The sequence below is a fragment of the Kryptolebias marmoratus genome, linkage group LG20 (assembly GCF_001649575.2).
Source record: "Kryptolebias marmoratus isolate JLee-2015 linkage group LG20, ASM164957v2, whole genome shotgun sequence".
NCBI lineage: Eukaryota > Metazoa > Chordata > Actinopteri > Cyprinodontiformes > Rivulidae > Kryptolebias > Kryptolebias marmoratus.
In genome coordinates this window covers 6,762,441-6,787,253 of record NC_051449.1, presented here as the reverse complement: position 1 = coordinate 6,787,253, position 24,813 = coordinate 6,762,441, and the positions used below count along the sequence as shown (strand labels likewise).

General features: G+C 45.2%; 1 protein-coding gene and 1 long non-coding RNA gene across 6 annotated transcripts in view; one reads left to right on the top strand and one right to left on the bottom strand.

The window, feature by feature from the left end:
• Positions 1-18,987, bottom strand: part of LOC108232982 (RNA-binding Raly-like protein) — a 42,105-nt gene extending 23,118 nt beyond the window's left edge. For 2 of the 5 annotated variants that reach the window (XM_017411148.3, XM_037973016.1), the window contains exons 1-2: positions 18,857-18,985; positions 2,938-3,217 (exon numbers count right to left, since the gene is read on the bottom strand). In XM_017411148.3, the coding sequence (XP_017266637.1) occupies positions 2,938-3,193 (256 nt within the window). In that variant the 5' untranslated portion in view covers positions 3,194-3,217; positions 18,857-18,985. Of the gene's footprint in view, positions 1-2,937; positions 3,218-18,856 lie in introns of all 5 variants that reach the window. The other 3 variants (XR_005232567.1, XM_025004785.2, XM_037973015.1) reach the window with 3 other exon arrangements.
• LOC112450347 lies at positions 13,959-14,583 on the top strand. Its single transcript, XR_003038922.2, has 2 exons — positions 13,959-14,069; positions 14,199-14,583. It is a non-coding gene; the product is annotated as an uncharacterized LOC112450347 (long non-coding RNA).
• Positions 18,988-24,813: the final 5,826 nt, after the last annotated feature.

Sequence of the window (24,813 nt, the reverse complement as noted above, 5' to 3'; positions counted from 1 at the left end):
CCTTGGGATTCCCCCGGAGGAGCTGGCCCAAGTGGCTGGGGAGAGGGAAGTCTGGGTCTCCCTGCTTAGGCTGCTGCCCCCGCGACCCGACCCCGGATAAGCGGAAGAGAATGGATGGATGGATGGATAAAACTGACTTAAATATGCCACCTGCCCACACTGTTTGATAGTAAAGGCTTTAACAGAATAAAAATGGAGAATTAAACAGTCAGAAACACCAGCTTAGTGTTTGTCATGTTTGAAGCAGAAAGAATCGAAGCCAGACCTGTAAACACCGACTGGTTTTTACATCCGGCGCCCAAAATCTGCCACCAGGATCGCTTTTCTCTACGTTAAAGGGACAGTCCGGTCAGTTTTAAAGTGATGTTCTGTTAAATAATTATTAATAGCGTCCTATCAGCCGTGGCATCTTTCATCCAGGCTAGGCTAACGGCTCGTGCAAGTTTTTTTTTGTCGTTTTTCAGACAGTCAGGAAATGTTCCAGGTGAACGCTCACGCTTCCTAAGGCGCGTAATCATTTATAATCTTGAAACAGAACTACCCTTTGCAGTTCTACCATTAATTTCAGACAAAAAAACAAAAAACAAAAAAGAAATGCATGAAACTGGGCAAATTCAAGGTGGAATCACAGACGTGACCCCGCAGAGCTCTCATTCATATTTAATGATGGAGCCGGGATGGGAGAGGAGTTTTATTTTCCACAGAGAGGCTCTGAACAAATCAATAAGCAATAAGAGAAAGATTTACTGAGATCTATCAAATTTATAACAAACTTCTGAACCCCCGCGTGGCCCGTACACCCTCTGCGTTTTACCGCCATGTTGTTGACCGCCTGTCGCCTCGCCGTCTTTCTCCTCGCCTCCTGAGTTATATGTGGCGCCTTTAATTCTTTCTTCAGTTCCCGGCAAATGAAGCTCGATTGATTAAATCATTCGGCGGTGATTACCGGACCAGGTTTAGGTTGCAGGCAGACATGTGGCAGAATGAAAAGAAGGAGCCAGACGTGCCTCCACGTCTTTGGGAAATATTAAAAAGGGGAAGTTGAGCCTCCGTAAGCCGTTCAGGCTCCAGGAGGATCAAACGTCAAAGTTGAAGGTCTGAATAAAATCCCCCCAATTTTAAAACTTTTTTCCATTCAGATTTATGAAATTATCTTTGTTATCAGAACTGACCTCAGTTTTATAACGCTTCTCTTGTTTTTACTGAATCTTGTGGAATCAGATTCGACTGGCTTTGCTGAACGTTGGGCTTTAATTTTTGTCATGAGGTTTGGTGATTTTTATTTAAGCCCAAATAAGAGATAAATGTTTCTCTGTATTGCAATACCAGCCTGTAAAGCCATTATATCAACCAAACTTAGCTAGATGGAAAAAATGGTTCGTTTACAACAACTGCAAGACAACATAAAAAACAAATCCGATGTGATGTCATTATTTATTGTACCTCTGTGGTGGTTTAAAACTGTTGAACTAATTAGATAATTTTACACTTCCTCCGGGAGGTAAAAGATACAAACTCTTACTGGAAAATTAGTCACCGACAATGGGAAAATAAAAAAACAAAACAAATCCACTCAAAAACATAAAAAGACTTAATGGAGATGGTTAAAACGGTTCACAAAGACTAGAAAAATATGATCACAACAAAACATTTCTAATATATAATACAAAAATATATGTATGTAAAAATAACACAGTTACTCTGGGGAAAAAAACAGACGTAAAATGACTTAAAGAAAAGGTGTAATAACTACAGAGATGTGACAACATGATCAGAAAAGAGAACAAAAGTACCACCAACGGTACAAAAATACACCCGCAAGAAAACTGTCAGAGTAACTCAAATCTGAAGCATGAATTCCCTCACACAACAACCCACAGACAAGGTATTCACAAAGAGTTCACCTATGATCTTGACCTCTGACCCTACAACCTTGAAATCAATAGGTATCATCCCTGACCCATGAGATGTCCAGCTGTGCAGTTTGACATTCATATGTCAAAGGGTTATCAATCAAGAGCTCAGACACGAAATTGTCCACAGACAAACAACCTGGGAATATAAAAACAGACACACAAAGTAGCACACAATGACCGCACAAAAGTATAGAAACATGTATGTAGATGTAGGAGTCACTGAGGGCCTTTAACAGAACTGCATCCAGAGCCCTGCTGCCTAATAATCTAACTACGATGAGTTTGTTTCTGTAGTTTGATTCAGTATAAGATCGGTCTGATAATCAGAACTGATGTTAGACAATAATCTAATTTAATTACAATCCCCTCAGAGCAGGAGCCATGACTGCGTGGGAGTTTCAGCCCACACTGCAGATGGTAGTTTCTTACTGAAATGTAAACTGTCAGCGTTCGCGCTGCAGTCGTCTCGCTCCTCTTTCTTCTTTGGCTTTTCTTTTCTGACATGTAACCACTTCTGAATACTTTGTGTATTTTAACAATTCAAACATCAAGCTCATTCAGGACATTCTGGGTCTGACTTCCTGTTTTTGTAACTTCTATACTTTTCAAAATATTTACCTTTGTTTCCATTAGGATCTCTAATTCCTTCACAGAAGTTTTTCTCTTTGAAATCTGCTTCAGTAATCTCTGTTTCTGTCTCACGTTTTGCCATTTCAAGCTAGTGTTTTGCTAATTTTAGCTGAATGTTTTAGTTGCTTCACTTAGCTTTTAGGTAATGATTTGTTATTTTTAGCTTTTATATATTTGCCAGTTTTTTGCTACTTCTAGCTAGCATTGTGCTACTTTTAGCTTTTTGCTAGGATTCTGCTACGTTAAGCTTTAAACTAGTGTTTTGTTACTTTTAATTGTTGTTCTTTTTAGCCTTTAGGTACCATTTTCCTCCTTTTAGCTAGTGTTCTGCTTCTTTAAGCTTCTTCAGCCGCTCAGCACCCACCCCTCTCCAGCGAGCCCGTTTTCCTACCCAGAGACTGTCCCGCGATGACTCTGGCGTTCTCCCCGGCCACGGCGGCCCGAGCATTCCTCTCGCTGGCGTACTGAACGAAGGCGTAGCCTTTGTGCACGGAGCAGCCCACGATCTTCCCGTACTTGGCAAAGATGGCCTCGATGTCGGCCTTGGTGACCACGGCCGTGTTCAGGTTCCCGATGAAGACTCTGGAGTTGAGGGAGCGCGGGTCATTCTTGTTGGTCACGTTGCTGGTCAGGGTCTTCCCAGTCATCCTACAGTCCTGGAGCTGCGCCTGCTGGGAAATGCAGACCAACACAAAGGTTACCAGTTTATTCATCTGTCTGTTGGTGATTCCAGTGATTAGGTCAGCTCTTTGGGTTTTAAAATAACAGATAAGTAAACGGAACTAAGAGGAACTAAGAACTAAGAACTTAAACCACACCTTTAACTGGGCAGAAAATAAAGACAAAAATATAAAATCCAGTTCTCTCCAAACAAGAAGAAACATTTATGAGTTTCCTCACAAAAATCTAATCTAGCTGTCTTCATTGTAGGCGTATAACCAAAAAATCCTTTTTCTTTTATTGATTAGACTGGGGGGTTCTTTCATAATTAAAATACAGAATACACAAATAAAGCAGAAGAAAAGGGTAAAAATTAAATGCATTTTAAAGGAGGCTGGCTTTGTGCTTTTCCTTGAAAAGTGACTCAAATCACTTAAATAAAAAATAACCCCCAGTTTTGGGTTAATGTGGAACATGCAGAAATGTAATTTATTTACAGAATACTAAAAGCAACTAAGTGCAGGAAAAACACAACACTTATGAGGCTGTAATAAGTGGTCCCTTTAATTTATTCCCAAGCTTTCCTGTTTCCTGACGTAATCAGTCGAGCACCTTTTTTATTCCTCGTGACCCATTACGCTGGCTGTGCGCGTTTTCTGATCTAATTGTTTGTTTGCGCAGAGGCTGAATAGATTGTTGTTGTGGGGGAGATGGAAGGGGGGGTGAGAGACAACCTCTGACTCGAAGACAAACTGAGACTCAGACGTGTGAATCTGAGAAATCTCACAGTGTCGACCAGCTGGAGTCTCACGTCTGGAAATAACCCACCGCACCTACGTCACACTTCTCGCTCGTCATCCAGTTACAGCAAGTTTGTTTTTTTATTTAACCTTCATTTTACCACTAAGAGCAGTTTCTTCTTTCCAGCGCCGGCCGGAACTTTGAACTTTGGGAAGTTTTAACACAACGGTGGATAAATATATAACGTCTGCAGTAAGTTCTGGGTCCACAGGGTCTCCTCTCAGGTCTGGAGGCGTTCGGGGGGTATCCTGACGAGATCTCCGATGTGGGCGGAGGAGTGCTGGCTCTCCTTGTAGCTGCCCCTCAGATGATGAAGCCCCTCACCTCACCTCTGTGGCCGAGCTCAGCCACCCTACAGACGATTCAAAAGAACCGACTGGAACGTAGGCAGACCAGAACACCAGGAGCTCCACCTTTTGGACTCAGCTCCTTCTTCTCTACGACAGACCGGAGCACCGCCCACCATCTCTGGCTCCGACCCACCATCACACGTCAACAGGACTCCCAGATGAACTCCTCCACTTCAGAACCATGGCCTGCCTCGATCTTAGAAGACACGACTCGGCTCGGGAAGAGCCACCTGCGTCGACGCGGTCTTTTTAAGTCCACAGGTTTCTAAGGGTTGTATTTTCTAACAACCTCCAGCTGCTTTTCAGCGGAGCAGCCAAAGCAAAATGGCTCCATTAAAGCTCAACGGCTTCTCCGCATAAACAGCTTCTGACCAATCACACGACACTTGGCGCAAACCCCTGTGAGAAACAGTTCGGCCAGGGTCTTGTGTCCCGAAGCTGCTACGAGAACAAAATGGCCTCTCATGCAGGACGACGACAGCGGTCACGATCTGAAGACTCCAACAGAACCCCATCAGCCCTGAGGTTCCAACCCTCCTCTCCACGAGTCCACCTTAAGGTCCATGAAGGACACAGACATGACGGGAGACGAGGGACGGTCCTGGTTGAGTCCTATCTGGATGCAGCTCCTGCTCTGATTAAACAGAAGTGATGGGGTTTTTTTTTTCCTTTTTTTATGCCAGAAATTTTTTTTTCTGGTTGCTAAACAATGGAGCCTTTCATGGCCTCGTTCGATGCTAACTCGCGTCTGGGGGTGTTTCAGGTGGATTTTGTGTCTTTCAGATAACGTTTTAGACTAAAATAAGCCAACCTACTTCAGGAGGAGCTGCTTATTTCACTCAGAGAGGTGGAACGGTTTAACCTAAAACACAAATAAACCCGTTTCTACAATTATTTCAGAACGTGATTAAAAACAACAAAAAGATCTGCAGAGTTAAATCATATAGCATGGAGGGCGACATCCATTCCTTCATTTATTTCGATTCCTTTTCTTTTCTTTAATTCCACTTTCTCCACAGCTGGTCAGAGAACATTTTAATTGTCGTAATTTTCTAAAACTGCCCCAAATGATCAGCTCAGTGATGCATTTTAATCACTGATTAGGTCCTTTTCTTCTGACGCTCTCTGAACAGGAAGAACATATAGAAAGGAAAAAAAAAAGAGAGGATGGAGGAAATTAGAGCCAAGTATTTTCTAAATATATGCCTCCACGTTTCTGAAGAGGAAGGAGCGAGCATGCAGAATCAGATTTACCTTAAACACCGTCACACACACTCACACACTCTCTGCAGTCGCAGTTTTCCCCCCTTCCTGCCTCTCATCTTTACCTCCATCCTTCGCCTCCACCCACACCTAATCCACTTTAACTCCCCCCCCCCACCCCCCCTCTCTCTTTAAAAAAAAATCTCTCCTTTCAAGACCCAGAAGGGAGGATAATTGAGCCGCTGCTCGTCTCAGAACGCAGTGACGCTGTTATTAAGTTTTGAGGAGTTAACCGCCTTAATGAGCAGCTGAGCAAAGTGAGGAACGGTCGATGGAGTCCGACCCCGCCCCCCGACGGAACCCACGAGGACCTGACGGCGCTCCGGACCTCCTCTGTGAAGGAAAGGGGGAGGCAGCTGACTCAGCAGGCGGGAGAACTTCCGGCGCAGATTTCACTGGAGAAAAAGGTGAGTTTTCTGGTTTCAGAGGTGGAACATGTTGGCCTCTGTTCATTAAGCACCATTTAAACAGTTGATGGGTCAGGTGGAGTGCTGCTGTAGTCAGGAGGAGGACGACTCAGACTCCTGACGTCTCATTAACAGGAAACAGAACCAGAAACAGTCTGATTGTTTGTGTCAGAGTCACAAGTTCAGCCTTCATTACAACACGTTCGCCAACAAATGAGTCTGAATACCAAGAGATAAAACATCTACAACTGATTACCCCAATTCAAGATGGCTGCCACAACCAACCTATCTCAGAAACCATAAAAATGGCTGAAACTGCTAGGGCTTTATTTCAAACTTTTTACATTTTTTAATTTATTTTTTGTAGTATTTTTGAATTGTCCCACAGCTGAGCAGCAGGTTGTGATCACTAACTCCTCTCCTGAGGTCTGCTGGGTTCAAAGGTCACCCTCTCTGCCTCGCAGTCCCACCAAGCAGCCAATCAGAGCTCTCACAGCGCCCGCATTCAGGGCTCCTGATGTTCCCGATGTCCATGATGTTCCTGATACTCCTGATGTTGCATGCTCCTGAATTTTGCTGATTTTTCTGATGTTTACGATGTCCCTGATACTCTCGATGCTCCTGATGTTCCCGATGCTCCTGATGTTCCCGATGCCCCTGATGTTCCCAATGCTCCTGATGCTCCTGATGTTCCTGATGCTCTTCATGTTCCTGATATTCCCGATTCTTCCGATGTTACTGATGCTCCTGATGTTCATGATGTCCCTGATACTCTCGATGCTCCTGATGTTCCTGACGTTCCTGATGCTTTTCATGTTCCTGATGCTCCTGATGTTCCTGATAATCCCATTGCTCCTGATTCTCCTGGTATTCCTGATGCTCCCGATGCTCCTGATGCTCTTCATGTTCCTGATTCTCCTGATGTTCCTGATGCTCCTGATGCTCTTTATGTTCCTGATGCTCCAGATGCTCCTGAATGATCCGTGTCTGTGTTTGTTCTCTCAGCTGATGATGAAGTGATGAAGGTTTGTGCAGACGTCTGAACTCCCTCCGCTCTTCATCATTAGATCTCTTTCTCTCTCTCTCTGTCTTTTCTTTAACAGACTCTGCAGCGTGCGGTCGTTCTTGGAGCGAGAGATGAAGCTGCTTACGTTCCTTTTGTTTCTGTCTTCCTTCTGCCAAGGACAGAGCCGCAGCAGACATGATCTCCACATGTTTGTTTGTACAGAAATCTATAAAAATAAACCAGCTTCAGTAACGTCTCCCAAAGGAGCAGCAAAGAAAAGGCTTTAAAAACACATATATGCTGCACACAGCCTTTAAATCTATTAAATTAGTTGTTTGTGATCTTAGTTTTAGTTTCACCTTCAGCTGATACAAGAACACTTCAGATTAATGAGGTTAAACTGGGAAAGTACTGTAACTCGTACAGATTATTCCAATGATGTGCCTTCAGAAGGAAATGAAAAGGGGGTGAATACATATGCACACACCACTTCACGGTTTATACGTTTATAAATTATTTAAAACATGCTTGTTTGCTCCCATTTACCTTCATTAATCTGGATTATTTTTAGAGATTTATTGCTTTCAATCAGTTCTAAATCCAATTAAAACAACAAAGTAGAAAAGAAAAAAAAAACAAGACGATGAGCATTTCTGCCGCAGAGAGGGTCGAGTTTGAAGAACTTTAAGACCATCAGAAATGGTGTCTAAATAAAAAAAATTAAATCTGAAGACAGATTAAAACTTCTGGTAATCCATGTCTGGGTTCTTTGTGACATCATTCCACAGCCTGCAGAAAAGTCAGAGATCAGAGTTTGTAAATGTTGCTAGAGATCAATAAAATGGATCTTTTAGAAGGAGTGAAAAGAAAACGATATCCTGTTTGACATGGCGGAGGCTGTATCATGATGTGGGCTCCAGTCCATCACTCTATAGCCACTTTTACCGCTGCATGGCTGAACTAACAATGCATTCCTTTTCCCAGCGTTCCAGTTGCGACTCAGAAAACTCGTATTAGCTTACAGTGGTGCTCGGTAACCAGCCTAACCAGCACTAACCAGTAGTTAATCACTTTAAGTGGCTGGAAGGAACTATGCCTGGATTAGAGCTGAACGCTGACAGGAAGGAAAATAAAGAGTTGGTCTCTGCAGCTGAAACATCTTTTCATGCTCGAGTCGGCCATGTTGGGTCTGGACAGGAGTCTCCGACTTTAGGGGGGCGTTCCAGTTGTTTGTTTCCGACCTGAACTCTACTGGTGCTGCAATCGCCAGCTCATTCGTGACTTCTTGAATCGACGAGAACAAGCTGACATTTCCACGCTCTCGGAGTCGGCGTGCAACAAGAAGTGCAGCTTCTGCCAAGCGGGAATGCATCTTCCAGATCTTTTCAGAATCAAATCTGGTTTCAGTCGACGGCGCTTCTGCCTCGAAAACCCTCCAACGTAAATGGGTTTCTGCCTGAAGAAGCCTCGGCCCTTTTCCTTTCTACACGCACCTTCAAACCTGCGACATAATGTAAAGTTTCTATGAGCGGCTGCAGCAACCATTCAATGGTTCGTGACTCCTTTTAGGGAAAAGGCAGAATCCTCATAAAATACGAGAGGCTAACCTGGAGGAAATCTGCCTCACGTGTTGCATTTCGGCTCCTGTTTGGTTATTTTCTTCTAAGATGAAGATTGTGTCTTCTTCATGCTCCTGTCACGCAGCTGTCTTTTATCATTTCCTAACAAAGAGAAACTGTCGCGTGAAGGAGAGCAGCCAGTTAGGCGAGCTTCACTTTAATTAAGCGACACTAAGACGAAGCACACCGAGTCCTGAGTTTAACGTCTGGGAAAAAAAGGGACGAAAACGGAATCAGGAGAGTCAGGCTCACACACAAAAAGATGGCTCCGGACGTCAGCTCCACAGAAACAAGACAGACAGAAACAAGTCTCTCTGCCGGACACTTCGAACCCAGTTCAAGATGGCTGAATAACGTCAGGCAACAGAAAGAAAACAGATCATGTAACGTCTTTGTTTCAAACTTCGACATGCGCCTTTAAAAGGCTGCGTGGGCAGATAGTGTGTGGTCTGTAAACTGGTCAAACGTGGATCCAGTGGCTGGAAATGACGAGTCACGAGTCGTCCGAGGCCTGCTGAGTATGAAGGTATTTACAGCTTCTCCAGCTCCAGGATCACTTCAGGATAATCTGGTCAATTATTGCCCTCAATTACACGTTTGTAATGAGACTGATCAAAGGAGGAGGAAAGCGTGAGTCTTGTAGCTCATTCCACACACACACGCAAATAGTCTTCAAAGATGATTCTGTTACAATATTCATGAGTGTATAAGGAGCTCAAAGCAGCAGCGCTGCCAGCAGAGGCTCGTCCGAAGCCTCAAAACACTCCGAGTTCAGCGCAGGAGGAGGAGAGACGCTGCGGCTGAGGGAATGCTTATCACCCGCCGCCGTTCGCGCCTCGGCTTTAGACTGGACAATGGTGCATAGAGATCTTGAAAGTGACGTTTTGTGTTGTCTCAGGATTCCTCGCCCCCCGAGCGCGGTTTGTAAACTTAGCCGAACCGAAGCCATTTTTGTCGTGTTTGTTGTCGTCGTCTCGCTGCGGCAGCCATCTGTGGTGAAACTTTCACTCGGATCTGGCCTCTGCTTCATGAGATATTCTGCTAACGGTACAAAAACACACACGCCTCGCGGCGGGCGATCATGGATGCTAAATAACGTCTTGGTGCGCCAGCGGAGCAGGGAGCACACGGCTTTCTCTGCTCTTGTTGTTTTAGCTCTAAAAAAACAAAAAAAAAGGCTTTTATTAAAACATGGCAGCGAGCGCCTGACAGTGATGATTCTTTTTTCTCTTTCTCTGACACATCTACGGCTTCCTCCTGCGCGGCAAAGGTTCTGAGTTTAAGTATTTCATGGATCCACTTTGGTTCTTTTCCCGTCGGCTGTCAGAGGCTTCAGAGTCTGAATCCTCGGGAGATGAAGAAGCAAAGAAGCGGTGAGAGGAATCATTTCAGCGCTTCCTGTCTGCCTCGCTCGCTCTCTGATCTCTCCTCCGGCTCTGGCTCGCGCAGGAGGAGAAGAAGAGGAACAGATGAGGGCAGCTCAAACGCGCCGGTGTGTATGCACTGCAGCGTTTCAGCTTCGGCCTGCTGACGGACAGAAACAACAAACTTCAGCTGCCGCCAGCGGAGAAACAACAGATCAGAACGTCTTGGTCCAAAACAGGACCAAGATTCTTATTTTCTTTAAAAGGTGTTAGAGTATGAGGCGTGAATGACTCTCAGCTACTACCACACCAAATCTTAGCTCGATATCTGCAAAACTGACTGAGTTACAGTCAGTTTTGTGTTGGCTTATGCTGATTAGCTGTGGCGGCCATCTTAAATTGGATTAACTCCAAAATTTGATCAGTTGTAGGTCCACAACCGGTGATCACTTTCTGAGAGTTTCCTTAAAATCCATCCACTGGCTCGTGAGATATTTTGCTAACAGACAGAGTTGACGCCAACAGTTACTGCTCAAAAAAAAAAACACGCAGCTGTTTTTTTGGCAATAACGAAATCTTTTCTGGTCTCTGCAAAACGGCCTGTTTCAAAAAAACTCAGGATTGTTGCGTCACAATCCCCGTTACCTAGCAACCCAAGTGGAGCTCCGCCCACTTCATTGCAAGAAGATCATTCTGTTTGTTCTGCTGGTTTTTCCTTTTGAACAATGTCTGCTGGAAAAAGGAACATGTTCTGTTGTCGGCTGCAGTACAGAATGTGTTCATGTTCTCCCAGTCATGGAGAACAGAGCTGCGTGGCGTCGTTTCAGTTTTCATGGCGGCGTCCTCACAATGTCGCCAAAGAAAGTCGTAGTTTGAGCAGCTCAGCTTGTAACAGTCATTATGCTGTTTGGTTCCTAGAGATGAGTAGGTATCACCACAAGGGGGCGCCTACTCCCTTTGTTGTACTATTGTACAGAAGAAGAACTAGTTTTCCGTTTTGTTGTAGAAGAGAAGATAGGTGATGATGAGGTGCAGAGCGGTAAACTAACGTTACTTTTCTCATGTATGGAAATATAATGCTCCGTACCGTGGAGATCTGGCTTTACGTGGACGAAGTTAAATAAATCGAAAGTGTGGAATACTTCAAAAGTGCGTCCTGCTGTTTTGGGTTAGAGTGGCTAACGGCCGCTGCTAACTCCTTCTCCAACCTCTCGCCGCACCGTCACAAGCTGTCCCAGAAACACGTCTCTGTTAAAGTCACGGCAGGATTGTCTAAACTAATGTTAGAACTCTGTTAATAAAGGGGAGAAAAGTTGGAAAAATAAAATAAAATAAAACTGATCTTCACCAGGCGGCTGTCCGGACACTTTTCAGGTTCGGATCTGCTGATCGCCGGTGTCCCGAAGTCTGAATCCTTAGAGTTTGAATTAACAATGATATAAATGTACGTCAGATCCGCAGCGTTTAATCCTTCAGAGAGACGGGACACTGAATTGGGGGGGCGTGGCCAACTGTAACTAATTTGCATAAAAGTGAAGTAGTCCTAAAACTGCTAAAACAGGCAGAACTGATCAGGAGATGATTTTGTGGATTAAATGTAATGAAGATGTTTCGTAGCCCACAGACCTATCCTGACTTGTTGAAGGAAGCATAATAAGTCCCCTTTAAAAAAAAAAACAGATGCATTTCGAGCGTGGAGTGAAAACATTCAAATGAATTGAAACGGTGAAGCTGTTTGGATGTTTAGGAGCGAGCAAAGGAGGCTGTGGGGTTAGAACGCCATCAGTGCCCTTTAAGAAAAGCACTTTCTTACCCTTAGTCATTTTTCTTCCAGCCATAAATTACTCGACTATTACCCCAATAGCCGCAGCTTTTGCTGAGTCATTCAAAGACCCCAATTAGCAGTTACGAGCTTAATGAATAGAGGTCCTCGCCGGGCCGCAGGAATCTCATCGCTCCTGCAGGACGGCTGCAGAAATAACACAGGATTCCAGAGATGACAAGGATAACGAGCTTCCTGCCCCTCAGCTCCAAGGCAGCTGCCGAGGCTGCCCCTCACTTCCCATTCCCTCCTCTGTGATACCTGCCTGAGTGGGAGCTGAGGAGGGAGGCCGGGGGGGGGGAACAAAGGGAGGCGAGAGAGACGATTTCAACGCCAATCATCTTCAAGGAGCTTAAAACCGGGCCTCCGAGCGGAATATCAAAGACTGGAAACCGCAGGCGGACATGATGCAGTACGTATTCCCGCTCCATCATCCCGGAATCGTTCTCATGTTCTTCATACATTTAATGAAGTGACTTTTTCCACGCTGGCTCCAGCTTCCATGGCGTTCCTGGTCTGGGAACGTTTATGGAGGCTCCCTGAAGCACGAAGACAATCGCTCGCCTGAAACCGGCTGCGCCGTAATCGGATTGGAGGAGCTGATAGCCTGGAAGATAAAACCCCCAATGTGACCCACACACACACACACACAGAGAAGGTGAGATGGGATGAAGTCGTATCTCTGGAAGGCGCTTTACCTCGCCTCCAACAATAATCGGAGAGCTGATTATCTGTGAAATGGAAGCGCTCTCGCTGCATCCCTGAGCGCCGCGGCTCGGGGCCCCTTCGGTTCCAGAGGAGTCGGCTCTTCGGAGCGAAGCCTTGTTTTTAACCTCCTGAGCATTCCTAACAACGGCTCTCCTCCACCTGCTGCCCTTCCATAGGTCCGTCGTTGGGAACGCCCGGCGTGCTTTCTCATGTCTCTCGGCACGGACATATTTCTTCATTTTCCCTAACAAAATAGAGCCTTTGCTCCGCCACTCCGGAGGAACTGGGCTGCTGGGAGTTGGGAATAATCAGCCGATAACGAAACAAACGGGCGGCGAGCTGCACCTCTGATCTGAAGCCCGGCAGGTCAAAGGTGAGGCGTGCAGAGAGGAGCAACAGAAGGCCGAGCTGCTCGTGTTTGAAACGCAGCCTCCGTAGGATGATGACTAAGAGCTGATGCTGATTTCATTTGAGGACCAATTTGCAATTTAGATGGGAAAGTGAATATCGCAGCTCCTTGTTCCAGTTTTCTTGGTTGAAAGTATCAAACGGCTCCTGGAGGCGCAGTGACAGCCGTGTCACAAACACTAAATAATACGCATTTTCATGCAAATGTACACCCACTAAGAAGGAGCCAATAAATTTTTTTTTAAAAAAACAAGCAAAAACTCAAAGGCAGGCAGGCGGTTTGGTCCACTGGCTTCCAAGTTTCTATATTTATTTCATAAAATGCTCCCAAAGGAAAACCAAACCCAATAGTCACGGAATGAAGCGTCCGTTAGAAAAGTTCAAGGTGTTTCTTTTCCTTTTTGTTTCAGAGCTTCATGAGCTGAAGGACGGATCAGAGTTATCCTGAAAATGACACGTTAGACTCCCACCGGTTATTGGAAAGTTAAAGGTAATGATTGTTTAAAGTTTTGTCCTCGCCACTCAGTTCACAGACGGATTCTAAAGAGCCGAAGGGTAGCTGAAAGTCGTTAAATCAGGAAACGGCCCGAGGAAAAACTTTATTCAGCTGGAGTCGTTAAACAGCATTTACTGCTTTAATATCTAACATTCCTGCTCCGAAACCACTCAGCATGCTTAGTTTGACTCTTTAAAAGGAGCTAAAACCATTTCAGTCAGTCCTCAGTCCTGGCTGGTGATGTAGAAGGGGGCGGGGCCAGGTTACTGTCAGTGTTTAACAGGGGAAATGGAAGCAGAAGGAGAAGCAAGTTCTGTTAAAAAGAGGACTGCTTTGAAAAAATGTGTCAGGATTTGGGTTTTGTTTGACTTCTTTAATTTTTGTTCTTTGGTTCCTGTGTTTAGTTTTGTTGTTTTGCTTCCTGTCATCGTTCACACGTCCTCAGCCAATCACATGTCCCAGCCACGCCCATCTTCACCTGCCCCAGCTTAGTAATCACTCACCTGTGCCCACTACTCCTAATTACCTTTAAAACCCGGTCACGTTCCACTTACTGACTGGTTCATGTGTCGCTTCCATGTACCGTCTGGTTTCCCTCGTGTTCCAGCAATCCTGGTTTGTAAGTTTTATTATTTAGTTTTGGCTGCTGCCTTGTCAGCCCTTTGTTTTTTGTTTTTTTTAATGAGTCTGCACTCTGGGTACCTGTCCTTCCACCCTGACAACATGAATTTGTTTTTCTTTTCACCAGAGGAGCCCCTGAGCTTTACGATGATGTTGCAGTCTGGATCTCTGGATGGGTCCGGACGCTAACTGCTCAGTCAGTCTCCAGACTTTGGGTCGTAATTTTCACCAGCAGCTGAACTAACCACATCCATCCTCCAGGAAGCTGAAGAACAACTCAGCTGCTGGAAGTTTTGGGTCAGTTTTCACAAATAATTACCACAAACTGACCCATTTCACCCCTCCCACACCATCCGTATTTACTCCTTCCTGCCTTGTTGGTGTTCCTGTGTTCGGCTCTCCATGCATCCCACTTCTGTGATGACGGAAAATCCCAAAGAAACCCAGAGTCTCAATTCTTTTCCTTTCCTGTATTAATAATTTCAAATTAAAGGGGATGTTTTAAAACGCAAGCAGCTTTTATGACTTCGCTTTGATTCATGTTAGCTTCAGGACACTTCTCCATTTCCCCTTTTAAATCCATCCACTGGTTCGTGAGAAGTTCTAAAGCTGACCCAAACGTGGCCCTCCCCACCTCCTACAGTCGTTAGGAGCCAACCTTCCGATCTACAAAGATCCCCGGCTGATGGGTCCTAATAGTAACTGAATCTAAAACATGTTTTAAGCAGGTCTTTGTCAGAAGAACTGTCACTTTTTCTCCTCTTGCTTTGTGAGTTGAAACAAATTGAACTTTTTGTTCAAACTCAGCTGAGAAGGTTTTGTTCTCGTCTGTACAAAGCTACAGTTTCAGCTTTGATTATAAAACTTGTTTTTATTCTCTTCACTGTTTCTGTCCTTTGAAAATCGCTCCGGGATTAATCCTTTAATTCGTGTTTTTACTGTATTTTCTGATTAAAGTCCTCCGCATGAACACAACCGGAACGAAAGACAAAGGCGGGTGATCATGTTTCTGCTTGTGCCTGCATTCATTCTGTCTATAATTTAATAAATTCTGCAAATATTGGCCTAACATCTGGTACGGTAGTAGCTGAGACTGACCCCCAACACGTTTTCTGAGTGCTCACAGATCGCACAAGATCTATGTATCAATTCTGCTATTATTTATTTGGATATAAATGTTTGTCTGTTAGCAAAATATCTCATGAACCACTTGACAGGTTTACATAAAACTATCAGGAAGTAATCGTGGGATGTACATCTACAACTGATTAACTTTAGGAGCCAACCCGATTTAAAATGGCGGCCACAGCCAACTGACCTCAGAAAACTTAGAATCGCTATAAATGAGCCGATTTTACAGCTGTTGAGCTGAAATTCAATGTGGTAGTAGCTGAGAGTCACTTACAACACATGCTGGTTGGGTTGCTCATTTTGGTAGACATTTGCTTCAAACTTGAGCATTAGCTGTCGGTGTCAACCCTGTTTGTCTGTTAGCAAAATATCTCATGAACCGCTGGACGGATTTTAATGAAACCTTCAGGAAATGACCCCTCGATGCACATCTACAAGGCATTAACTTTTGGAGTCGAGCAAATTTAAGACGGCTGCCACAGCTCACTCATATTAGCCAATACAAAAATGGCTGTAGCTCAGTTAGTGTTTCAGATACGGAGCTAACATTTGGCGTGGTAGTAGCTGAGAGTTGGAAGACACAGACTTGGAACAGGACGTCTCACGATGTTGAATTGTTTTTCAAAGTTTGACCAAAACGACTTTGAATTCATTGTTTCCCATAAAGGTGCGAGGACAGGATCTAAAGGCCTAACATTCCTGGAGGGAATGCATACTTTCAGTGATCTGTTAGGTGTATGTTTTGTGAATGACTCACAGCTACTACCACACCTAATGTTAGCTCAATCTCTGTGAAAACTGCTTGAGTTAGAGCCATTGTTGTGTATTTTAAAGTTGTTTGACCCGTGGATCGCTCCCTGAGAGTTGCTTCCCGGCTGGATCTGACGGGAGACGGACTCCAAGCGGGTCGGCGATCATCCCGGCCCCTCCAGGACGGGAGACAACTGGACGGAGACAGCCTGCGAGCTGGACTCCGTCCCCTCCCCCTCGCCCATCGATGAGCTTCCTGGCTGCTTTCCTCCACCTCATCCCCAGAGAGAGATAAGGATTGTTTGCGTAGCAGCATATTTCATGCTCACGTACACACACACACACACCCACACACACCTGCTTCCTGACCTGGAGACGCTGTCACACGTCCCTGGCTCCACATGTCTGTCCCCAGAGCCTGACTGGAACTGAAACAGAACTCCGGGTGGAGGATTTTCCCGAGCGGTCGTTTCGGATGAAGCGTGTGGCTGAATCCGACACATTTCCATGAGGTGCTCCTGCTGTACACACTAAAATCCTCCGGGTTGAGCCTCGTTTGTACCCCAGAGCCGGGTCATATTTGGACCTCATCCATGTCTTTGTGGACCTTGCTTTGTGCTCTGGTGGACAGGAAGGGGCCATCCCTAAACTGTTTCCACAAAGTTGGGAGCATGAGCATGCAGTCAGACAAGAACAGTTCTCCTGGCAGCAGAGAAGCGTGATCCGTCCCTCCAGAGGACACGTCTCCACGTCTCTAGAGTCCAGTGGGGCGGTCTTTACTCCACTGGATCTGACGCTTCGCAGCTGATGATGGAAGGCTGGGATGCAGCTGCTGCCATGGAAACCCATTCCATAAAGCTCTACTACTCGTTGTTCTTCAGCTGATCTGAAGACCACAGGTCTACAGCTGCTGACTCTGCAGAACGTTGGTGAGCTTCAACATCCTCTGAGCCCACTCTGTGGTTTTACATGGCCCACCACTTCATGCTGTCATTCCTAGTCACTTCCACTTTGCTATAATTCCACTAACAGTTATTTGTGGAATATTTAGTAGCGAGGAAATTTCCATACTGCATCTATGGCATCATGGCACCACGCTGGAACTCACTGAGCTCCTGAGAGCGACCCATTCTTTCACTAATGTCTGTAGAAGCAGCCTGCGTGCCGACGTGCTTCATCTTATACACCTGTGGTCATGGACGGGATGAACACCTGAATTCAGTGGTTTGGACGGGTGAATACTTTTGGCAGTACATCAAATGGGGCAATTTGGAAGAGTTTACTCCAGTGGATTTCCAGATACACGGAGTGCAGTTGTGAAATGCGGGTCTGCACTCAATGTAAACAAAGGACTCGGCTGATTGGTCTGCATCAGTCTGGCCTCGGGCTGCGCTGGTTGACAAACACGTGACCCGAGCGGACACGATGAGTCACAGCGAGGAAGGTTAGCGGCCATTTATCACCTGGCAACAAGAAAGCTTTGTTTACGAGGGCGCCGCTTGGAAAACTCCATTTTTATTGGACTGGAATGACGTCATCGGGAATTCCAGCGTTATATTTAAAACAGGGAATCCCCCGAGCTGTTATATGAAGGGATTTCCCAGAGAAAACTGGGACGACTTAGCTCTAGATCGCTGGAGCTAACTGCTATTAGCGTTAGCTAGCTAACATCAGCTCATGTTATTTTAGGTAGTAAAACTCACTGTCGATTGCAAACTAAAGTCATTAACAAAGGTTAAATATCTTCTTAAAAGTTGTTTATTTTACCATTTCACTTGTAACATCTTAAAGAGGAGGTCCTGTTAGGTTCGGGTCGGTGAACTTCTGATTCAAAATGGCGGACTGTGACGACCAGAGAGCACTCAGTGTGATGGATCGAACTTTCTGAGCCAATATTTGGTCAAACTAAGCCAGCTGTTTAAAAAAACAGCAGTTTTTAGAGTGTACTCTTGTTTAATTAAAGTGAAATGTCCCTCCTTTTAAAACTAAATAAATTAAACTCTGACTGTGGGACATTTTTCACCTGCAGGTTCAAGCAAGAAGTCAAGGTCGAACTATTAATTAATCTGCTTAACGAGCGGCTGGAGAATCTGTCCTAAAAAGGTCCAGGTCCTGGTCCTGGCTCACTCAGACACAGAACCTTTGAGCAGCCAGTCTAAATTTGTGTCTTTGTGTCCTGATTTAGACTCCAAACCCCATCAGGTTCATGTGAGCAGAGAGGACATCTGAGGTTAAATTGTGTTTTTTTTTTAAATTTATTCATATTTTCTACCTAAGAAATGACATTTATTGACTTATTGGGAGTATTTCCAGATAATAAAAAAGCCTAAAAACCCAGAGATTTTCTGTCACTTTCTCTTTCATTTCTCCACAGAAACAACGTGGGTTAAAGATGAGGGAGCAGGCTAATTAATGGGAACTTCTGCTGTTTTCTAGGTTAAAAAAATAATAATTAATGGAAAATCCAGCTTTCCCAAAGAACCTCAGACAAGAAGCAAACAGTTCAAAACAGAGAAAATACGAAACAAACTCCGACAAAGTTACATCCCTCAGCGATCAGGAGAGCAAAGCCCTCAAAAGGTGAGAATCTAAAGTGGTCTTTTAGTGGTTTTTATTGGGGAAGCTGCAGCTTCCAGCAGAGATCCAACCAGAGCAGGAGGAGGCATGAGGAGGAGGTGAGGAGCGGGAAAGGGGAGAAGAAGGAGCACAAGCTGCGTCAGAAAACAGAGGAGAAAAGAGAAAGAGGCGCAAAAAAAAAATCCCATCTGCGAGAAGCGTCAGAGAGCAGAAACACTCCGCATCCAAGATGTGAGAGGAGAGGAGAGGAGGAGAGGAGGAGCAGCAGGAGGAGCAGGGAGGTAAAAACCGCAGCTTCACAACATGTCAGAGGAAACATGTACTCACCGGGCGGCGGGAAAACGGTTCGGGTCCAAAAGAAGACGGCGGAGGGTCGGTGCCGAGCAGCCCCGTGCTTCACCCAGACTCTGCGCTCCTGACGGGGCTGCGCGCGCGGCCGGGGGCTCGGTCACGTGACGCGGGGCTGGCCGCGGATCCTGGATCAGAGTCCGGGCTGATGGAGGCTGTTCCACCTCGGTCATGGAGGAGGGGGTGGATGGAGGGATGGATGGATGGATGGAGGGGAGGGATGGATGGTGGGATGGATGGATGGGTGGAGTGATGGATGGATGGAGGGATGGATGGTGGGATGGATGGAGGGATGGATGAATGGATGGGCTTTGAAGCACCTTAATAAATGCTGACTCAGCGTTCACACAATAACTGCTGAGTCAGCATTCAGATCTTTATAAAAACATTCTTCTGTTGAAAAGCTGCTTCAACAAACACGCTGTTTGTCTTCTGACACTACAGTTAGCTTTTAGCTGTTGTTCTGCTACTTTTAACTGTTATTCTGCTGCCTTTAGCTTTTAGCTGCTGCTCTGCTGCTTTTAGCTGCTATTCAGCTGCTTGTAGCTTTTAGCTGCTGTTCTGCTGGCTTTAGCTTTTAGCTACTATTCTGCTACTTTTAGCATTTGGCTATGGCTACTGTTTTGCTGACCTTAGCTTCAGCATATATTTTGCTACATTTAGCTACAATTCTGCTGGGAGTTTGTTTTGCTACTTTTAGCTGAAAGTTTGTTAATAGTACATGAATATTGCAAATTTTAACAACGTTTTTGCTAGTTTTAGGTTTAGTATCTGTTTTGTTACTTTTAGCTACTGTTTAGCTCATTTTAGCTACTGTTGTATAAATTCTGCCATATAAATGTTGTATAAATTATTTGGATATAAGTCCGTTTGTTAGCAAAAAATCTCATGAATCACTTGAGAGATTTTAATAAAACTTTCAAGAAATAATAATTGGATGAGTGCTAACTTGCACGGAGATTGGGCCTAACGTTGTTTTCAAAGTTTAATTAAAAAGGCTCTACCTCCATTATTTCTCAACATTAGTTTAAAACATTGACTTGAAAGGCTGCGGGTGATATGCTTTCCTCCCTTTATTCACTCGTTAATGAAACTCGCCGCACCTACAGGTTTTGCATCACTCTGCCGTCCGTGGCCCAAACCGTCTCCCTTCGTCGTCCCCCCCGGGGCTGTTTTGTTCTCCTGATGAAGAAGTCCAAACATGACCGTCCTCCACCCCGGCCTCCTCTCGGTTTCTCATTAAGAGCTGCTTTAAGGCGCAATCAGCCGAGCTTCTACAGGGCCTTATGAGAATATCGGTGATCAATGAGGAAGTCAGCCCCCGCCGTTCTCTAACGCACTTTAAAGCTCGGTTAATGTCTGCAGCCCTCAGGTGAGAAACAATATTGACTGAATGTTTTCCAGATCATTAAGGTAACTCCAGGACATGAAAAGGTGGAGCTTTTTTTCCTTCCTTTTTTTGTCGCAGAGAACTTGTCCTGGTGGTGGTTCTGTGTGATCCAGCTCTGCGAGGCCGACGGCTCCGGGGTTTGACGGGAACTCCAGTCGGTTGTGCTGTCGGAGCCACAGGAGAAGGCTTTGTTGATGGCCATGAGAGTAAAAGGACCTTTAAGGATCAATGACTTCTCCGGGAAGGGGGGGTTGATGAGCAGAGACGGGGGGAGGCAGGGAGGAGGGGGGGGATGCTGTGTTTTCCTTTAACAAAGACAAACGGCATGATGGCTTATGACAGACATCCTGGGAGCTTCATTTATCAGATGGTTTCATGTTGCAGGGAGTCCTGAGCTGCGTGGTTTTCTGCACTAACTGTACCATCGGGGGAAGACGCATTAAGTGTGCACGAGTCAAACAAGCCACACTGGAATATGTCAGGGTTTGAGTAGCTGAGTTATTTTTTTGAGTTAGGTTTATGATTTCTGTATTTCTGCCTTTGCCTGGTTCTCGTGTGTCTGGTTTTATTTTCTCAAGTGTTTCGATGACTTTATTTTGACTCTTGTGGTTTATGTGCTGTTCTTTCCCTGCTGGGTAATCTGCTCCCCTGCACCCTCTGTTTCCTGTGCCCTCTGCTCCACTGTGCCCTCTGCTCCCCTGTTCCCTCTGCTTCCTGTGTCCTCTGCTCCCCTGTGCCCTCTGCTCCCCTGTGCCCTCTGCCTCTGTGCCCTCTGCTTCTTATGCCCTCTGCTTCCTGTGCCATCACTCTCTCTCAGTAGTTTCCATGTCCAGGCTGCCTCAACCTTCCCACACCTGTTCCTTGTTACTAATCAGTTCACCTGTGTCCACTTAATAATCACCCTCTGCCTTTAAAAGCAAACTGAGTCCGAATGAGGACGGGCTGCAGTGCACAAAACGGGAAAGAATTGATTTTTGTGTAAAAATTAATCCATAAAGACACCACCCAGTGATCCCAGTGACAAAGGCAGCAAATTATCTTCCTAATCTAGATTTTAAGTGAGGTTTTCTGACAGGTATATCTTCAGAGATTATCCGTTTCTCTCTGCTAGCTGCTGTAGCGCCGGGAAATCCCTTCGTATAATACTCAGCCGTCATTGAGAAGCTTTGAAAAACATGGCCGGAATCCCTGAAGGCATCACTCCAGGCCGAGAAAAATGGAGCTTACGAACCAGCGTTATCGTAAACAAAACCAGCCGGCGATGAATCGCCAAATCTCAACAAACTATGGATCGCTTCGAAGGATCTTTAGAGACGGAGAGTTTGAAGATAATAATAAATTCACTCTGTGACTCGATGTGCTCAGAGCGACTCGTGTCACGGGTCCAACTATTCAACTGAACCCCCACCCCCCCACCCCCCGAAAAGCACAGAGGAGTGAATGACACGTTTTAGGGGGAGGTTTTGCCAGAAACCTGGGAGCGAACGCCCCCCGGGTCCGGTCTGAACCAAGGAGCTGCGTCTCCATTCATCTGCCTCCCCTACCCACCCTCCCACCCCCAATTCTGGCGCTCTGTGCTGGACTCTGACAATGTCTGGCACGCCGCTCGCCTTCTGCAGCTGATACTTCGGCTGACACTCTGGCTGCTCGGCAGTGGTGCACGTGGTGGTGGTGGTGGTGGTGGTGAGGGGGTGCTTGTGTGTGGCACCCCCCGAAGCACCTGATAAACTGGATTTGCTCCCAACATCGGGCCGAGACACAAGCTCTGGCAGAGCAGAGCTGTAATTATAATGGAAGGGGGGGGGTTAATGGCAAAGGGACTGATGGTTCGCCCACAATGTCCCCTCGTCAAACACAAACAGTGCATTAGCAGCAGGAATGCTCTCTCTCCGCTCTGATTGGAGGCTATTAAATACAATTTAGGATGTGCAGAAATGGAAGTGGAAGCGGGAGGATGAGTGATGCAGCCGTGTGCTCCACAGAAGCTTTGTTCTGCTGCGGAGCTGCCAGCGTAATTCAGGGAGGGGGGGCACAAAAGCATTTTAATGGAGGTAAAATTACAGCTCTGAGGAAACATCTGAGTGCTTTCCTCTCCCGCTTTTGTTATTTTCTGCTCAAAGCTAATTTTTCCCGCCCTTACTTTGCATTTTCCCGCCGTTTCGAGCAGAACTCACGGTGCAGACGGCCGTGGGATTCACGATGTTTACTCTAAAGCTACGATTAGACAAAAGGTCATTTACCGGTGCGGCCTCTGTGAGTGTGTGTGTGTGTGTGTGTGAGTTCACACACTCGCCCACGTGCCTGATGAAGCGTAACCTTTTAATATGTTTACACAGTGACATTTCCAAAGATGTGTCGTCTCTTTTTTCCGGCTGTGAAACTAAAACCCCTTGATGTTCCTCAAACTCACATCTCTCCCACCGAGCTGACGGCTCTGTCGGCGCTCGCGCCACGCAGCGCCGTAGCCAACGACATAATTCCATCAGTGTCGGCGCCTCGTCTGCCTCTGTCAAACTCACGGGCATATTTGACAAAACAAAACTTCTCCTCTCAGTGTCTCCGAGCTGGAAACCGGATTCTTGACTTGTTTCCCTTTTTTCGCGACTTGGCGAAAAAAAGCGTCTGTTCGAAGATTCGCCATCAGCTTCATGTCTCAGAAGTTATGTGTCTGTTAGCAAAATATCTCATGAACCACAAGGTGGATTTCGATGAAACTTTCAGGAAATAATCACTGGATGCACGTCTATAACTCTTTTACTTTTGGAATCAACCTGATTCAAGATGGCCGCCTAGCCAACTGAACATAGAAATCATAAAAAAGGCTTTAACTCAGTCAGGTTTGTAGATATTGACCTAAATTTTGGTGTGGTAGTAGCTGAGACTGATGCCTAACTCATATTCTGAGCACCAAGGAATCGCACAAGATCTTTGTTTGAAATTATGCTTTTAACTATTTGAATTTAGTCCTACCTGTCTGTTAGCAAAATATGTCATTGACCTCTGGATGGATTTCAAACCAACTTTGAAGGAAACAATCACTGGATGTACGTTTACAACTGAATAACTGTTGAAGCCAATCTAATTAAAAATGGAGTTGACCTGAATCAACCTTAACAGACACAGAAATGGGTAAAACTCTGTCGGTTTGGCAGATTTTTCCAGATCCAAGTTCATTTTTTAAAAATCAGGCTTTGATGCTGACTCCTAAACGAGCTCCCACATCTAAAAGACTGGCTTTTTTTTAATCCATCTGTTGCTTTGGTCCCCCATATGTCGTGGCTCCCCGCGTCACACTGTGAGCTGACCTAACTCCCAGATTCAGTTATTATTAATCTGAGTGAACACACGAGCCAAATCCCCGCTATCCTACAGACCAGCGTGGGGCAGGACACTCATTTCAATATCAGCTCAAAGAATATAGTTCTATAGTTAATTATAGTTCGCTGTTTTTTAATAAATCCCTTTATGTTCGTTGTCGTGAGGAAAGGTTTGCCAGAAAAGGAAAAGAGAAGTTGTTAAATGTTTCAAGTTGGTTTCATGCACCAAGTAGTAGGTTTTTCTACGACCTGATGTTTGCGTTTCCCGTCTGTTTGCTTCGCGCCGACTTTCCGTAAGAGCTGAAAAGCGAAGCTGCTGTCAGTCGCGTGTTTTCTGTTTCTGCTGTCAGACAAAACCGATCTGAAGTTTGGTGATAGGAAAACAAAAAAAGAAGAAGCTGTCAAAATCAAATCTTCAGGCGTCGTGTTTGTGTTGCTTTTGACCTTGCCTGACAAAAGCCTCCGCCGTGTGAGTGGGAAACGCCTGCTCTGTGATTTCTTTATTTCTGTATTTACATGAGCAGGAAGGAAGGTTTGTTCAGGCTTCTGCTCTGTTTCCTTTCTGCTACATCACTTTTGATTGGTAAATTTAAAGCTAAAAGAACCAAACTCTATTTTGTCAACAAAAACAACAGCGAGAAGTGCGCTTTCACATAAAAATGTGTTTCCTTTTAGCATTTTAGCTCCAGCAGTCATAGCCTGTATGAAGGACGCAGACGGGCAGTTTTTACTGTAAAACAACATGAAACCACAAGATTTAAACTTTAATGAAATGTTAACTTGACAAACTTTAAAATTCTGCATTTTCATTTATTAATCGAGGCTCAGATGAGATTTGTGTGAAGTACAAAATGGCAGCTAATAGCTAAGCCTAACTTAGCTTGGTGCTAAGCTAAGCTAGCCTTTTAGCTTTGTGCTAACCTAAATCGTTTACTCAGCTTTGTGTTATGTTGTGTCAAAGCTAAGCTAGCTGCTCAGCTGTGTGTTAAGTTGTCCGTCCTTCACAATAAGAGTCTCAAACACATGTATTTGGCTTCTAGAAATTCCTAGTGGTCTCGGCTGCAGTGTCCATTTTACCGAAGAGCAACAGTGTGAGTTATATTTTATAAACTTCAGATGTTTAGAGATAGTTTTTTTGCAGTTAGCATGTATTTCAGACTCTTAATGTGAAGGACTGAAATAAGTTCTGAGCGTTCGAGTGCAGCAGGGGGTAATTAACCGTACCTCTG